At 37.8% G+C, this 17,420-nt stretch overlaps 1 protein-coding gene across 3 annotated transcripts; it reads right to left on the bottom strand.

Annotated features, from left to right (window-relative positions):
* Positions 1 to 987: 987 nt before the first annotated feature.
* LOC122404923 (endoglucanase E-4-like) lies at positions 988 to 16,885 on the bottom strand. 3 transcript variants are annotated; one of them, XM_043409311.1, is made up of 7 exons: positions 16,650 to 16,885; positions 12,015 to 12,294; positions 5,342 to 5,579; positions 4,985 to 5,263; positions 4,045 to 4,385; positions 3,587 to 3,836; positions 988 to 2,127 (listed from the first exon to the last, which is right to left on the bottom strand). In XM_043409311.1, the coding sequence occupies exons 2-7, from the start codon at positions 12,045 to 12,047 to the stop codon at positions 1,841 to 1,843; spliced, it is 1,428 nt and encodes a 475-aa protein (XP_043265246.1). In that variant the 5' UTR covers positions 12,048 to 12,294; positions 16,650 to 16,885; the 3' UTR covers positions 988 to 1,840. The 3 variants fall into 3 exon arrangements, with proteins under 3 accessions (XP_043265246.1, XP_043265247.1, XP_043265248.1); XM_043409312.1 differs by lacking the exon at positions 16,650 to 16,885 and adding an exon at positions 12,406 to 12,643; XM_043409313.1 differs by lacking the exon at positions 12,015 to 12,294.
* Positions 16,886 to 17,420: the final 535 nt, after the last annotated feature.

The raw sequence follows: 17,420 nt of genomic DNA, 5'->3' as shown, positions 1-17,420 counted from the left end.
ATGATCGTAATAAACCCTCTCAACCGAAAATAATTTTTCCAGAACGATTTTTTAATTTTAAAATTTTTAAATATAATTGTTAATAACTTTTTAACGAAGCCTCATGCAAGAAATTAATATTCTTGATTTTCATCTTATTTTGGCCTCCAGAATCTCCCATTAAAATGTTTCCCTGTATATTCTTCAATCACAACTCGAGTTTTAAAGAACGACTTCTTTCATTTTTTAATAAATTATGAAAACGTTTATTGCTTTGATCACCAGCGACGATACCAAGTATTCGATTACAAATATCCTGAAACTAATGCCGGTAACTTGTCCAATTTTTAAATTTATTTTATTTTTCTTAAGGGTTACTAGTTGTTTCTTTTTTTATTTTCCCATCGATCGAATAACCAAGAAACGACATCGAGGTTCTACTCACCTTTGCCGTCGAAATCTTGCAGACGTACCCTCGTAATCAATAAGAACAGAACGAAAAACGTAAAATGTTTAATGTCGACGAGTTTCCGTTCCATGGCGATAGGAACAATCGCGGAACGTGATATCAGACGATGCTCGATCACGACCGCACCTGAGGCAATTCTGTTGACGTAATTGCTCCCGGCAAATCGTGTTCCGATATAAACGGCGTAACCAGAGACGTCGTAACAAAGTCAAACGCAAGCGCCAGCTAAGCTCGATTCTTTCAACGCGTCTACTATCGCGACAGTTTTCTATGTCTGTGATCATTTTCATGAAAATAATTTTCTCCAAACAATACCTTCTTCGCTGAACGAAAATGTAAACTATCGATACACAATTAATCATATATTTTTAAATATCGAATCACCTAAAATTTTCTCCCTCGCTGCTCGAATGGTATATCTAAAATTCAAATTATATTGTTAGTAAACAGGACATAAGAAACAAGCAAGAAAATTTATCGAATTGATACCGGAAGTGTATGGAAAATATCTGTTCATTTATTTGCAAAAATATCGGAGAATTAGTCCTCGCGTATAAAACGTTACATCGTTCTAATGGATACGTAAGCATATAAATAATACGGGGTCAAACAATAAGACAACTCGAAAGCTTATCTCGCACGCGACAGGAACAATTGTTTGCTCTATCTTCACGTTACTTTCCGCCTCGAAGCAACATTTGTGTACATCGTAATAAGCTCGTCGCATGTTCGTCGGATATTAGAATAACTTTGGGGATAGACGTGGAAAAACGAAGAACGTAGGTTTCTTATAGTCATTCAAATGAAAATATAAGATCGTTAGATAAATTTTACAAACACAATTTTCGCGAAGTCTCTAAAACTATTATATATTACACCTGATCTGTTAAATAATGCCTCCATCATCTTCTTCGCCTCGGTCTATACTCGCGACGAATAAATATATAAAGTTTCGTATTCCCTTCAATTACAGCCCTTATGCAAGGATTGCATTAATTGCTAAATAATATCTCATCGTTTATAATTAAAATAAAACCCCAATCTGTTACAATTATGTAGAGCTCAAAACATTGACACTATCATAATCATCGATATCGTAATTTCGAAGAAACATTTCATCGAGTTTACAGTTCTCCGTCGACTATTAATCTGATCGCTGCTTGAAGCTTATCAACGTCGAGTTTCCGTCGCTTTCACACTCGAAATCACGAATTTTCAATAGAAATCGACGCGTATCGCTCGCGCCCTATCCGCTGGTAAAAGAAGAAATTCTTCGATCGGAATAGCGAGGATAATATTCGAATTTCGCCATCTCCCACGTGCACTCGTGGACGGGGAACAAAAGGATCCGTCGATCCGCGGTTGTAACTGTTGCAAGACGCTCGTCACGAGTTATGTCGTGCTTTTGACCCGTAATTGCAATAGTCCGGCGAGCGCGCTCGTGAAACCGGCGTTATAGTCCAGCGTGACTTCGGTGTACACGTAATCTTCACGATGATCGTGGAACTCGTCGGCCTCGTCGGGCCCGGAGACCAGAGCGCCGTATAGAATTTGGGGGTTTGGCGCGTCTTTGTCGAATTCGGGCCATCCACAGGCTGCTGGCCTGTCGGGGCAAGAGGACGCCGCGTGGTGAGGCTGTTTCGGCGGATTTCGTCCCCATCCGATCACGTAGCTCCTGCCTAATTCGACAAAATGTATCACTACAGTGCCCAGGAGTTTCTAAAATCGTTATAGAAACCAAACGATCACGCTAAACACCAAAACTGAACGCGTCAAATTGTAATTCAATCGATATTTCATTCAATGTTTTCGTATCACGCGTTTTTCCAGGTAGTTTTGGGGAATTTTTTCTGAATAAACTACAAGACCTTTCGCGGTCAAATTCACAAGATTTATTTATACGTATTTCAGTGATATTTTAGAATTTTTTAGGTGGAAGAAAGTTAAGATCAATGGCAGTGCGTGCTCTCGAACATAGTTGCTTTTAAAGTTTAAGTTTAATTATTTTAGCGCCATTTAACTTCGCGACTTTTCTTATAGTATACGTGCAATGAATTTTACAATATTCACTTCTATTCTTATTGTTTGTTTTATGAGAAAAATATGTAGTCTGTTCATCCGCCCGGTTGAAAGATTTGTATTTTTTTGTAGAAAACTGAACAAAATTCGGTGTCAAATTCTGGTCAGTTTTCGATGTGAATAGGAAATATATGTATAGCAAAGACGAAAGGAGAGGATTTTCCATGTCCACTGTCTTAAAACAGTCTGACAACGCGTATCAAAAATACTAAAACTTTAGACGCGTGCAGTTCCGAAATTATTAGTGTTTTATAAATTATTGAGCCATCGTTGGAAGCGGTGAACCTTCCCCTTTAAAATGCCGTTTGAATTATGTCGATCCGACTTTCCGTTTCGGAGATATCGCAATTTATGTAAAAGGTAATTTTCCAATTTCCACTATCTCTCTGTCCGTCGCGCGTACAATAGCCTATTCACGCGTACTAAAAATTCTAGAAACTTTAGACGCATGCAGTTTCGAAACTGCTAGTGCTTTATTTATAAATGAGGCATAGTTGGGAGTGGGAAAGCCTCCTCTTTGAAATGGCTTTTGGTTTTTGACGATCGGACTTCCCGTTTTCGAGATATCACAATTTATGTGAAAGGTAATTTTTCTTAATTCGACTATCTCTGTCTCCGTCTAAAGCGTCGCGTGGGACCTCCTTGTCTCACGTTGACCCACTGACCGAGTGACGTAGTGTTTACTGTTTACTACGAGCGGTCAATGACCTTTGTAAACAAACACTTCGGACTCTCATATCTCCGTAACTAGCCACCGCATCGACTTGAAATTGAAATCGCCATATCTCCGGAACTAATAAAGCTATCGACTCGTTCGAACGCTCGTTTTAAAGGGCATTTCATCCTCCATCCAACGACTATACCAGCTACCATAATTTTTGCTATCTTCTATGTTTATTTTGACATTTACTTTTACGCTATATATCTAGGAAAGTTTCAACAATTCCTGTTGATTCTATGACCGGAGTGTCGTATTATTTTAATTGATTTGAATTTTCTATTCGTCCATGCGATACTCGTTCGTTCCAATTATTAATTTAGATGCTTTAGGGAACTCACCGCCGCCCCCTAGCATATAGTAAATTTGTTGCTCGGCAAATTGACGATATTCCTGGGGGTCACCGATGCCAGGCGAATCGGCTGCTTCCATGCAAACGAACGCAACGTTCGCTGCGTGGCACAGGGTGCCGAATTTGTCGATGTAGAGCAACCCCTTCGTGGTGCGCTTCTGCTGGCGCACGGAAAAGTCGCAGAAGGCACGCGCGGCGTTCTGATACTCTTGCTGACCAGTCAGTTGTGCCAACAGTACCTAAAAAGCCAACAAACAATCTAAATATCAAGTCGAAATCGATCTTGTAACACTGCAAGTACCAAGGTTGGAAAATTTTGTTTTTTTCCTTTCAAATTTCTAGATTTATTGCGTAGTAATGGATAGAGACAGAGGGATAACGTTTCAAAATTTTGTGTACGTTACCGAGTGCGTCGTTAATTTCTTCCACGAATGCGATTAACGTTACCTGAACCCCGGCGACCTTTTTGTTGTAGAAGAATTCATTAGGTCTCTCTCTGAGATGGAAATGTTGATAATGATGCTCTGCATCCTCGAGGTACATCGTGTCGTTGGTGGCTTTGAAGAGCCAGGCACCCGCCCAGGCCAATTCGTCGCCGTAATCGGTGCTCTCGTAGTATTGGGCAGCTCCCCGGATCGCCTCGTGATAAAGTCCCCGATATCTGTTCGCGAATCTGTACAATTCTTTGGCGTGCTTCAGACATCGAGCACTGTACTCCGGATCCTGGTCGCGGAAAACTATACTGGAAGCAGCGAGGGCGGCCGCCGTTTCGCCCGCCAGATCGGAGCCTGGGGAACAAATTACATATTATTACAACAAAAGACGAATTTAACGAGCTATTAAGTCCAAATAACAAATAATACACATTACATTTACGGTAAAGAATTTTTTTTCTCGAAAATGCGTACGATTTCGGGGGTATGTCTGTTCACCAAAAATGATTACAATTAAACACTGCATTCAAAAATAATTTTTTCAAAATGATTTGAAACTTTTTAATTTCGTCGAAAATTTGTCCACGTTCCTGAATTTTTTTCTCGATAATGCGTAAGATTTCAGGGGTATGCCTGTTCACAAAAAATGATTGCAATTGATCCCTACATTCAAAAATAATTTTTCCAGAACGATTTGAAATTTTTTTTTTCGCCGAAAAATTTAGGCACCTGCCTGTCGATTTGTCTTAAAACTTCGTTTTTGATTTTTAATAAATTTGTTTCACAGCTTACAGAAATGTTGTCTAATACTTTTTAGCAGGTATCCATGATCTCTATTTCAGAAATAAATTTCAATGAAATACATTCGCTATTGCAGGAGTTATGGTCGTTTGAGAATTGTCTTCCATAGTCAACAGTTGAATTACTTTTTGGACGTATATACTCAAGCTCACCAGGGTGTTCAGGATCGATCTTATAAGCGGGCCTGGTGGTGTTCAGTTCCTCCGGTCTGCCCCAGAAGGTATGATCCAGCGAGAAATCACCGACCTGCCCGTAGAAGACGTACTCGCTGACGTGACACTTGATGAAGTATTCCGTGGCCCATCTGATGGCCTCGCGAACTTCATTCAGCTGTCCAGCGGCAGTGTAGGCTTCCGGCCAGCTGACCGCGCCCCACGCCAACAAAGTCGTAGTCGCCGCCATTGTGAAGCCAAACTTCACGAAGTCGCCAGCTGAAGAACAACCAAAAACGTTGGGCTGGTTATCGTAAACATTTCTCATGCCTGCAAGAGAACTGAATCATTTATTACCATCGTAATAGCCTCCGGTCAGATCCTCGCCGTTCAGACCGTGATCTTCCAACGCTGAATCCCCCCTCCAATGTATTCGATTGCTCTTCGGTAGCCTTCCCGATCGCTGGGCCTCGTAAAACAACAGCGAGAGCTCCAAGACGCGAGCGTAATCGTTCTCGTCTTCGATGGGTTTTACGTAGTACGGCGGGTTCGCGTCGATAACGTTGATCAGGGCGATCGACGCTATCATCGGAGCCTGTAAAACGACGATTCGAACCAATTTTAATGATTAATACAGTTTAAACTTATTGCTAAATGCCTCTGAACAAACGAATACCTATTCGTTCTTATGGAAGATATGAAAATTTGGTCGATGAGAATGTCGAGGACTGTGAAGTAACTAAAATCTTGTATCAATTATATTTGTTGACGAATAAATTAACAGCATAAAATGAAAGAGCACCTTCTGGTTCACTGTCTGTGTCCCATATGCGGGTCATAACCACCATGGTATTAGATACGTCGCTGAGAGACCGGACAGTGAACGCGTTGACCCATTTCTTTTTATTCGTTTGATTCATTACAACGTATCAACGTTTCGTAAATATCGAATGTAATATGCATTTTATCGAACGTACAATTTAATTCGAAGGAGAATTATGAAAATTTTGAAGTTTCTGCAGGGGACAGTTTAAAAGAAACTATTGTTTCGGCGATGTTTTACAAGTAACAGCGAAGGTTGTAATCGTTTTAAGAGAGGGAAAACATTGGTTGTCGAATTCGATTTTGATATGACGAAACTGTACGACTACGATAAATCCGCAAGTCACGTATGCGGAGTCTACGTGACGGACTTTCGTAAAGGCCACCAAACACGCAAGATCTAAACTTTAGTTATGACCTTAGGAACTCGATAGAAAACCTGTCTCGATAGCCGCTCCTCGCGTCGTTTCGATCGCTTGCTTCGAGTTTTATCGTTGTGGAAAAGTCTGACGGGGAAACTGTACAGCGCCATGGGGCACCAAAGAAACAAGAATCCATCTATTAATGATCGGAGATGAAAATAAAACTCAATAATATCGATAATGAACAACGAATTATCGTTTCGTAACAAATTGTTCCAAATATGACTCTTGCTTGTAGTTGGTACAATTGTTTCTGCATCCACTCGTTTGTACTAATATTATTTACTGATATTTGGTCACCTGAACATGCTGTGTACAAGCAACAAATTGAGAAAGTGCAACATAAATTTTTACGATTTGAGTCTCATAAACTAGTGTTGGAAAGACGGTCAATGGCGGCATTGTTGGCCAGCCTGTAGCCGTTGGTAGCGATGGCGATAGGGGTTTCCCCGTTCTTGCGCAGGCTTTTATTTCCTGGCCGTGAGGCGTCCAAGTGTATTCTTTTTTCATATCCTTCTCTACTTTGTATTGTGTACCAGTTAAATACAATTGTTCTAATTTAATTACCTTTGTAATATTCTTTCCATAACCTCTGATAACTAGGTACACCTATGGATGTCGCGAATGATGACTATAGCCGAGTTACGTGCTAAAGGAATCACTTGAAGCTCGTAGAACTATACCTTATCTTTTTCGTTCAAAGTCGTTAATGGACTAATTGATTGCAGAAGCCTTTTATCAAGTATAGACTTGAGCTATAAGTCTGGTCAACTCCACCCGGAGCCCAAACAGGGCTCTTTGCCCGTAAAATAAATAATAATAACATTGTCGACAGTAAAAACGAAGAGGAAGGTGCTTAGGTAAGATGTCGATAGCTTCCCATTACTAATCTAGCATCGAATCGTTTGACTGTCACCGATATCGATGTGCATCGTATCGACTCTATCACTAATCAACGATATCAGCCAATATGAAACGACGTTAACTTGGACGACAGAAAACCGATATTACCAATCATCGACGCAGAGGATCTGATACGGACGATTCTGGACTTATAATAAACGATATGGGCGACCATCGTGTATGAGAGTCGACAGGAACTATCGTCAGACATACGCAAGGAACGATAGAACTCGATCTTAGACAACGATCCAACGTGTCATCGAACATTTAAGCTCCAAAGGGATCAGTGATCGATTAATTTAAGAAGTTTAAAGATTCTCAGGATTTCTTGTTATACTTTAGAAAGCAGATAGATAGTAAACAAAAGACACGTACGCCAGAGACGCGAAGGGCTACGTGAAATGAGTTTGGAGTCCTGTTTGGAACCTCTTCTCCACCGTGTACGTTCATTCCAGGAACTTCTCAAGGTTCGACGACCACGTAATATCTGTATGACAAACGCCAATACGCTCTGCAAACACGGAGCTTATTGTAAACCCGTGTCCCTGCGTTTTTATTACGACGACAGAATCCGTCGTCAAGTGACTCTCGGAGCCATTTTCGATTCCATGAAGATCGTTTCGACCCCAACGTGGACTTAATCTTTCGCTGATTTCACTAATTGGGAGAAGCAAACAAGTGTTTATCAAATCTATTGTGTTTTATTTATTGCTGTTATGGATTGAGAAATCCTAGTTGACTTCTGTCTCATAGTATTTTGAACAATTTTTTCTATGGCAACCCTTAACCCTTGGTTTCTTTTATCGAGATAATGGAACCATCGATCAAAGGTGGATTGGTCGAAACAATGAAGGTCGCCATTTTGGTAAGTTGGTTTCTTAGGACCTGCAAACCTCAATCAACGTTTTCTATATAATTATGTATGTATACTTTATTTTAATACAAATGTAAACATTAATTTCGATCAGAGAAAAATAAACAATATACAGGGTGATCGGCCACCCATGGGAAAAATTTTAATGGAAGATTCTAGAGGCCAAAATAAGATGAAAATCAAGAATATCAATTTCTTGACTGAGGCATCGTTAAAAAGTTATTAACAATTAAATTGAAAAGTCTCAAATCATTCTGGAAAAATTATTTTCGGTTGAGGGGGTCAATTGCAATCATTTTTGGTCATTAGACATACCCTCGAAATTCTACCCGCTTTTGAGAAAAAAATTCCAGTAGGTGCTGACATTTTTCGGCGAATGAAAATTTTTCAAATCGTTCTGGAAAAATTATTTTCGGTTACAAGGGTCGATTACAATCATTTTTGGTCATTACACGTGCCCCGGAATTTCCACGCATTTTCGAGAAAAAAATTCCTTACTGAAAATCTAATGTAAGGCCAGAAATGCTTCCTTAAAATTTCATGCGAACCTTTAAAATGTCATAACTTTTAAACGGATTGGAGGATTTTAATGTTTCAAAATGCAAACGACGCGTATTTTAGTGCAAAATATGTAGAAATTCCAAGAATATTCGAAAAGTTGTTCCTTGACCCCGATAAATGAGAAAAACCCCATAAAAATGGTCTAATTTTCGAACGACTATAACTCCTAGAATAGTGAATATATTTTAATGAAATTTTTTTCTAAAGTAGAGCTCATGGATACTTACAAAAAAGTATTAGACAAAATTTCCATACAGCGTCAAACAAATTTATTACAAATGAAAAACGAGTTTTTAAGACAAATCGACAAGGGGTGCTCTAGGTAAAAAAAAAAATTTTGAATCGTTCTAAAAAAATTATTTCTAGGTTCTGGGGTCAAATACAATCATTTTTGGTGAATACACATATCCCTGAAATTCTACGCATTTTCGAGAAAAAAATTCAGGAATGTGGACAAATTTTTCGTCGAAAAAAAAGTTTCAAATCGTTTTGAAAAAATTATTTTTGGTTTCATGGGTCAATTGAAATCATTTTTGATGAACAGACATACCCCCGAAATCCTGCGCATTATCGAGTAAAAAATTCAGTAAGGGCGAAACTTCAAAAATTAATAACTTTTTAACAAAGCCTCCATCAACAAATTGGTATTCTTGATTTTCGTCTTATTTTGGCCTCTAGAATCTTTCAATTAAAATTTTTTTTACTTTGATCAAATTTAACACTTTCACTGCCACGTGTCCCACATATGGGTCACAGGATTTACGATTATGATACTAGAAAAATTAATTCTCGAGTTAAGATGTCGAGGGAAATAAATTTGAATGGAATTTGTGAACAAGGTTACGAAAATAAGTATTGTAATAAATTGTAAGTTATGTAGCTTACAAAATTTCACTTTTATAGAATATTATATGGTTCTGATATGGCGCTGAACGTGTTAATTCGTACCAACAGCATATCTCAAAGATCGTTACTCTTTCCGATTTCTATCGTTATAAATCGTCGATTAATTAGAACCTGCGCGAGAGTAGTACCGCTCGAAGGCCAATCCCAGCAGACAATAAGAATGCAGACTCGCGTGATGGTAATACGCGTCTGCCTGTAAGACATGAGGACCGGAAGTCGATGTCCCGGCCGCTATTTCCGGTCATACGGGGTCTACGATCGTCAATGTCAGGGGATTTGCAACGATCGATCAGTCAGGAATTCGTTATCTCGTCAAGTCGGTAAGCACCGTATGCAGAAGACGATATTCGAACATTCCACGTTTACGAAACAGTAAGTCAACAGTTGTCTGCAGTTTCAGGATAAATATAATTCAACTCTCTCTAGTGGAAACCTGGATTCCATGGATCTCAAGACACTTCGAGGTTCTCAAGGTTCTTCGAGTTTAAAAAAAAACTATACATGTGTCGTAAACCATTAGAAAATTTTCATTATCGACATTAGTGTTACGTTGTATAAATAAAATTATGTTGACTTTAATTGACACGAATTTCAACTGTCTTTAGAGGAAATCTGGATTCCATGGATCTCAAGGCACTTCAAGGTTCTCAAGGTTCTTCGAGTTTAAAAAAAAACTATACATGTGTCGTAAACCATTAGAAAATTTTCATTATCGACATTAGTGTTACGTTGTATAAATAAAATTATGTTGACTTTAATTGACACGAATTTCAACTGTCTTTAGAGGAAATCTGGATTCCATGGATCTCAAGGCACTTCAAGGTTCTCAAGGTTCTTCGAATTTAAAAAAAAACTATACATGTGTCGTAAACCATTAGAAAATTTTCATTATCGACATTTGTCTCACGTTGTATAAATGAAATTATATTAGCTTCAATTAACGCGAAGAATTCCGTCAAAAACGCAAACGTGTGACTGGTGGATAGTCGAGTCGATTGTCTGGATACCAGAACGTTTGAAAAAAAGAATTATACGAGAACAGAACAGGAATAAATAATTCCTAAAAAGGGCTCATCAGCTTTCAGGTTGATTATTCTTTCCTTTTAATAAACTCTATTTGAGTTAATTAGTTAAACCTGAGAGGACTCGAAATAAGTAGCCAACGAGTAATTTTCGAGGTTGTTTCTTCGGACACATACGAGTCGAAAATGTCAGTTTCGAGTCGTATGAATTTGCATGCTCGATAAAGATATGAAAGAAGGTATGGTGTTTCGTGTGTGCCGCGACTCGTGTGCGTTGCACCACGCGTGATTACAAATAAGCACTCGACGGTACGGCGTCTCGTCTTGCTTGATAATCACGCGTGCGTTCGCACGGTGTCGAAAATACATACGTGACGTAACACGCGGCAACGATGTGATCAGGTTCAACGCGTGTTCACGAATTTAAAATCGTCGGGGATCGAACGACACGCGGGAAAATAAATTCAACACTGTCCGTATAAGAGCAGCGCTTACGACAAGTTAAAGAAAACAATTGTAAGAAAAGTTCATATCAGGATCAGAATAGTGATCGAGAGTTTTAATAAAATCGACACACGATGGATTTTCTAAAACTATCTTATCTGTGTTCATGGTAAGAGTCAATAGAGTACTCTGTATTCTGACAGAAACTCAGAGTTGTGAGGGCACCCTTGACAGTATGACCCCCCTTTTTCCAAGCGTCTTGGCCAATCCTCCTTTAAGAGGGGGAGTCTCATGTGAGACTTCAAAGCTATCAATTTTTTTTTTGCTTCATTTTTTGAAAGTATATATATTTAAGAATGTTTCGAAAGGTTTACGACCGGGTCAAGAGATAGCTGCTGTTATTAGAAGTTGAAATTTTAGTGTTTTTGTCATGTAGGTGGCAATATTCTGGAAGGAATTCTATATGGAGCTGAGATTGATAAAAAAAGAATCATAACATCAGATTTCTTTAAAAAAATTAAGAAAAATGGTTCAATTTTCTATCAATCACATGAGACTCCCCCCTTAAGAGGGGGAAACGCGACAAGGAGAAGCACATGGCCTGCTTCAGGCATTCATTTATTTCTACGTTTCTAACACAATCGTAATTGTAAACAGAGACCACAGATAATGGGGGAACGTTCTATTCTATTCTATATTTTTTTTTGGGTACGATACTAACACTATCACCTTTGTAATAACATCATTTATCATCTATTTGGGGGAACGTTAATTTTAACGAATTCTAGTTCACTATAACCATCGAACTCTCGTGTTTTATAACTTTGCACACCAGTAAATAGCTAGTATATTTAAGGGGGGAGTCTCATGTGAGACCTCAAAACTATCAATTTTCTTTTTGCTTCATTTTTTGAAATATATTTAAGACTGTACTGTTAAATTTTTAGAGATAAATGTCAAGCATTGTGGATTGTAGAAGATTTTTTGTATAGACCTCGCGGTAATTAGCCGGAGTCATTGCTTCAAGCTCTCGTGTTTTATAACCAGCTAGTATATTTAATAAAAATAACACTCACCGCGACACAGGCAGCGAACACGTTCAGCTTCATCCTCGACCTTCCTCCCACAACTGTCTACGTGGGACCAGGAGTAATCGTTGATCACCTTTTCGCTGTGTTCGACACGATTAGCGTTGATTGTTTCTCGAGTCGCATATCGATCGTTCGCGTGCACCTCTCGCGAATATTTTCCAATCGAGTTCCCTCTTCAATCGCAAATCGTTGGTAATTTGAGGCTCCTCGATGACTCGATCCCCTCGGTTGTCGCTTCGTTTCGACTCCAAATGGTCCACCGATTCTGCAACATTCGAAACGGAAGATCAGTGGAGACTCTTGGATTCGCGATGCAACGAATTTGATCTCGCTTTATTTCTATTAGAGAACTTTAAGATTGTCAAATCGTTCGTACTGTTTTCAATCTAATCAGCTGGTTTTTAATTCGTCGATAAACTCCAGAAGTGTTAAACGACGTTGTTATTCTTCCATTTGTTTCTTTCCTCGTTTATGTAAGAATGAATCGTCGCAATTAGGGATCCTTGACCAAACACTACAATTTCTTTGACCGAGTAACGCTTCGAGCGCGTTCGACGATCGAGATTCGAATAAAAAATACGAGTGAATCTTCGAATACGAGGATCCTTGGTCGATAAATAGCTTTCCTCTTGGAAACGAGACGTCATCGACGAGGAAAACTCGCGTACTGTGATTTGCAGATCCGTTTCCGACTCGCGACGGCTGTTCCTCTCATCGACGAGTCGCGTCGAAGGTTGCCACATGTACTGTCGTTGTTTGTTTACAAACCGGAGGATCCTTCGCTTCGTTTGGTTTACTGTGTGGTTGTAAATTAGCAGTACAATCGAAATTTACACTGTCTCTTGTTTCGTGCTATATAGTAACACACTTCGAAATCTAGAATTTGATGGACATTACGATCTGATTAATGTTATATATATTTTATATACTGCACATATTATACAGTGTGTTCGTTAAAAAGTTATTAAAAAATTAAATTAAAAAATTTCAAATCATACTAAAAAAATTATATTTAGTTACAGGGATCAATTACAAGTATTTTTGGTGAATAGACATACCCCTGAAATCTTACCCACTTTCGAGAAAAAAATTCGAGTAAATACTGAGATTTTTAGAGGAATTTAAAAAATTGTAAATCCTACTAAAAAAATTATATTTAGTTACAGGGATCAATTACAAGTATTTTTGGTGAATAGACATACCCCTGAAATCTTACCGACTTTTGAGAAAAAAATTCGAGTAGATATTGAAATTTTTAGACGAAATTAAAAAATTTCAAATCATACTGAAAAAATTATATTTAGTTACAAGGATCAATTACAAGTATTTTTGGTGAATAGACATACCCCTGAAATCTTACCCACTTTCGAGAAAAAAATTCGAGTAAATACTGAGATTTTTAGAGGAATTTAAAAAATTGTAAATCCTACTAAAAAAATTATATTTAGTTACAGGGATAAATTACAAGTATTTTTGGTGAATAGACATACCCTCGAAATCCTACTCAGTTTCGAGAAAAAAAATTCGGAAATGTCGACTTTTTTGACAATATTAAAAAATTTCAAATCATGCTAAAAAAATTATTTTCGGCTCCGTGGGTCAATTATAAACATTTTCGGTGAATAGACATACCCTCGAAATCCTACTCAGTTTCGAGAAAAAAATTCAGAACATGGAATTTTTTGGCAAAATTAAAAAATTTCTAATCATTTTAAAAAAATTATTTTTGATTGAAAGGGTCGATAATTAAATTTGCCAGTATCGTGGCGCGTAAAAAGTCGTTGCGATATCGACATTTGTTTATTTCTCGGGGAAATAACTCGTGTTCGACGACGTTCAGATTGACGTTCGTTCCTCGACGAGGAAGATGGAACATGCCGAAGAATTCGAGTCGTTCTCCGGTGCATGTTATTTGCATTCCACGGGAGATTTCTCGGTAAAACGATTGCGGAGGTATCCAGGAAGTGAAGCGCGCAGGAAGTTTGGAAAGTGGACGTCCAACGTCGACGCTAAATATTTTGTCTGCGTACTCGTCGTGCGTAAAGTCTTTAAATACCGTCGATAAAAATCGGGTGGGTGGTCGACCACGTCGAAAACTACGTTTGAAATATCCCGATACTTCTCTATACAACCTTAAATAATATTACACATTTATACATTAAAAAACAACTTAGTTTTTAATTGGATAGTAAAAATTAACTATAACGATAACTCAAAATGAAATGCAATGAAATTCTTATGAAATAGTCTTATGGTATGGAAAAAAGTTATTTAATAATAAGAATATTTAGTTTTTAATTGGATAGTAAAAATTGACTGTAACGATAACTTAAAATGAAATGCAATGAAATTCTTATGAAATAGTCTTATGGTATGGAAAAAAGTTATTTAATAATAAGAATATTTAGTTTTTAATTGGATAGTAAAAATTAACTATATCGATAACTTAAAATGAAATGCAATGAAATTCTTATGAAATAGTCTTACGATCCAAATTATCTTGAGCAGTTATAAAATCAAGTTTAAAGTGAACAGATTTTCCCGCTCTTTTGTGGTCATATAGTGTTGACATATAGTTAAAATAAAAGATAGTTTAGCGAAAGGCTCAACATAACATTCAAAAGTATTCGATTCAGTGGAGTCAAAAATGGCAAAAGATAAGGTGCATATTCGACGCTGCATTCTTTACGAATTCCAACAAGGAAAAAATGCTGCAAGAGCATGAAAATCGATTTGTTCCTTTCTCGATGAAGGTGTTATATCGTATGATGTGTGCTCATTTTGGTCTAAGCGGTTTAACACTAGAAAGACTGAAACTTAGTATAGTCAAAATCAAAATGACTGCTTTTGACCAATATAGGTATAACACATACATGAAGGAGGGAGGAGGTAACTACAATTATTAATAAACGCATTTATATGTTGTACAAAAAGTCACAAAATTCTAAGAAATTGTGTCATTATATACATAATTGTTTTTCTAATTGAAATTAAAAAGCAGTCAAAATTACTTCCTTGGGCAATCTAGTGTTAAAAGCGGTGATTTGAGTCTGATCGACAAACAACGCCCCTGGAGGCCCTCGTAAGCGCGACAACGATGATTTGGAACAACTGCTCGCTGAGGATGCGGCACAAACGGATCATTCATGTGTACACCTAATAGTTTCAGCAAAAAGACAAACAAATTCTATCGTGGACATTTAAATTTGTCATCGTGACTTTATGAAACGATATTTATTAGTTTTTCTTTTTTCTTAAAGTGTATTATGGAATCGAGGGAGGAAGAGAAGGGGCGCAGGAAGCGAGGAAGGAACGGAAAGCAAAATCCTTGGAAAATTGACAAGCACATCGATCTCGTACGATGTAATGATCGGTTGCGGACTCTCGTTACAACTTACACTACAATTACGTGTCGTGTTTCATCCGTTAGGAAAGTGGTAATCTTGTTACTGGACACGGTCTCGTGACTTGGGCTCAACTAACCAGAAAGGGACAGATAACAGCGGCTATACGTCGATTTTCGTCGTTAGATCTGTCCAATTTGACTCGATCGTTGTTAACGTTTGGCAAAATGCTTCCTATAATATTAATTAAATATCTTATCTTGTTTATCATTAATCTTTTATCATATCAATGTAAACCAAAGACGGAAAAGTTCTTTTCTACTCGGAGAACACAACGGTTGATAAAAGAATTAATCGATAAATGCTGAATCGTTATGAAAAATCACGTTGATTGCAGTAATGAACTTCTTTCGTCGTCACCGAGGTCGTCGATTTATTTAGCTGACGCTGTCCCCGTGATTCATCGAAATCATGCATATTGCATGCACGAAATAGGTATAAAATATTCTTCGATGATCGTTAAGTCCATACTTTCGATGCAGATGGTGGCTATATTGTCGACCATTGGCTCATGTAATGCAGACTTAAGTAAGAATATTAAACGCCAAGGGATGATCGAACGTCTCATTTGAAAAGTTCATGTTTCACGAATGATCAAAATTATATTTAAAATTTTTTGTTGTTCGATCATTTGGGATAGCTCTGTTCAAACCTTATTCGAATTGCTATTTTACATAAATAAAACTTATTCTTTCGAAACCACGTAGAGACGTCTTGTTTATTCGTCATCCTTCGGAACTTACAAAACAACTAAATTTCAGATCAAACCAAACTTGTAAAAATAAACCAATCAGTGGAAATTAAAAAAAAAATAAAAATACAATGAAAGATGTAAATTAACATAAACGTTAACGAACGAACAGTGTGAAACTATTGAAATTTTCAAAAAGAGAAAGTCAAGGATCGAATTACTTATAGAACTTTTTCAATAAGTTCGATGGAACTTTTGTAACGAAAGCCCTCAAAATAAAACGGGAACGAATAAATATTTATGGGAAATTTTAATTTTCAAAAAACTACAGAATGCATTTAATATGCAAAAATATACGAAATACTTAAAGTAAGATACGAATTATTATACTTAAGGGTTGAGACAACCCTCTACAAAGCTCCAATTTCATCAATTTTATTAATAAAAATATGAATTTGCATGAAGATAGACAGTTTAGTAATGACCAATGATAATAATAATTTTAGATTTAATATTTTCGTTTACCTTTCGTGAACTTATCAGGAATCCATCGAGCAGCGTTTATGTTCGTTGGGAACGTTTCTACATTTCAACTTCGATATCGGTGTCTCTCGTGCAGGTTACACGCGTTACACGTTTCTATCCCGACCAGGGAACAAATTATCCACGCCTTAACACTCGACCAAGCAATAACTCAGGCTGGTCACACGAGCACACCGCACGTTTGGCAAGGTGAACGCACTGTCAGCTAGGAAATTTGTCAGCGGGGGAATCCCAATAAATCACGGCGAACCGCCACCGGGACGTCGACGATCGAACGAACGGTCTAATCGATTCAACGGTGTGATCGATTACGCGGCTGACTGACTGACTGACTCACTGACTGACTGACTGACTGAGTGGCGAGTGACTCGACGACGATTTGAGTCGGCCAAAGGACGAACGAGTGGGAGATAGGGGGGGTGGCAGTGGGGGAGTGACTCCTCGCGGAACGAAAGTGCCTACTCGTCTCGCATTTAATTCGGACGCGTAACCAGAAAGGAAGTCGATGAAACGACTTCTCAGTTTCTTAGTTTGTTGGTTTGTTAGTTTGTTAGTTTGTTAGTTACTTAGTTTGTTAGTTTCTTAGTTTCTTAGATCCTTAGTTTCTTAGATTCTTAGTTTCTCAGTTTCTTAGATCCTTAGTTTCTTAGATTCTTAGTTTCTCAGTTTCTTAGTTTCTTATTGTTAGTTTCTTAGTTTCTCAGTTTCTTAGTTTCTTAGTTTCTTAGTGTTAAGAAAAAGGACGAGATTATT

This window comes from Colletes gigas, unplaced genomic scaffold (assembly GCF_013123115.1).
Source record: "Colletes gigas isolate AHSC1104 unplaced genomic scaffold, ASM1312311v1 Colletes_gigas_Sc00003, whole genome shotgun sequence".
NCBI classification, from domain to species: Eukaryota; Metazoa; Arthropoda; class Insecta; order Hymenoptera; family Colletidae; genus Colletes; species Colletes gigas.
The sequence above is the reverse complement of the archived record's forward strand: the minus strand, read 5'-3'. Positions and strand labels throughout refer to the sequence as shown.

Bases quoted from the DNA above. Each gene is read 5' to 3' on its own strand.
- LOC122404923 (XM_043409311.1), bottom strand. From the start codon at position 12,047: ATGAAGCTGAACGTGTTCGCTGCCTGTGTCGCG. The intron at 4,386-4,984 runs GTGAGCTTGAGT...TTTGTTCCCCAG, and splicing joins GATCGATCCTGAACACCCTG to GCTCCGATCTGGCGGGCGAA. The intron at 2,128-3,586 runs GTGAGTTCCCTA...TTGTCGAATTAG, and splicing joins CTATATGCTAGGGGGCGGCG to GCAGGAGCTACGTGATCGGA.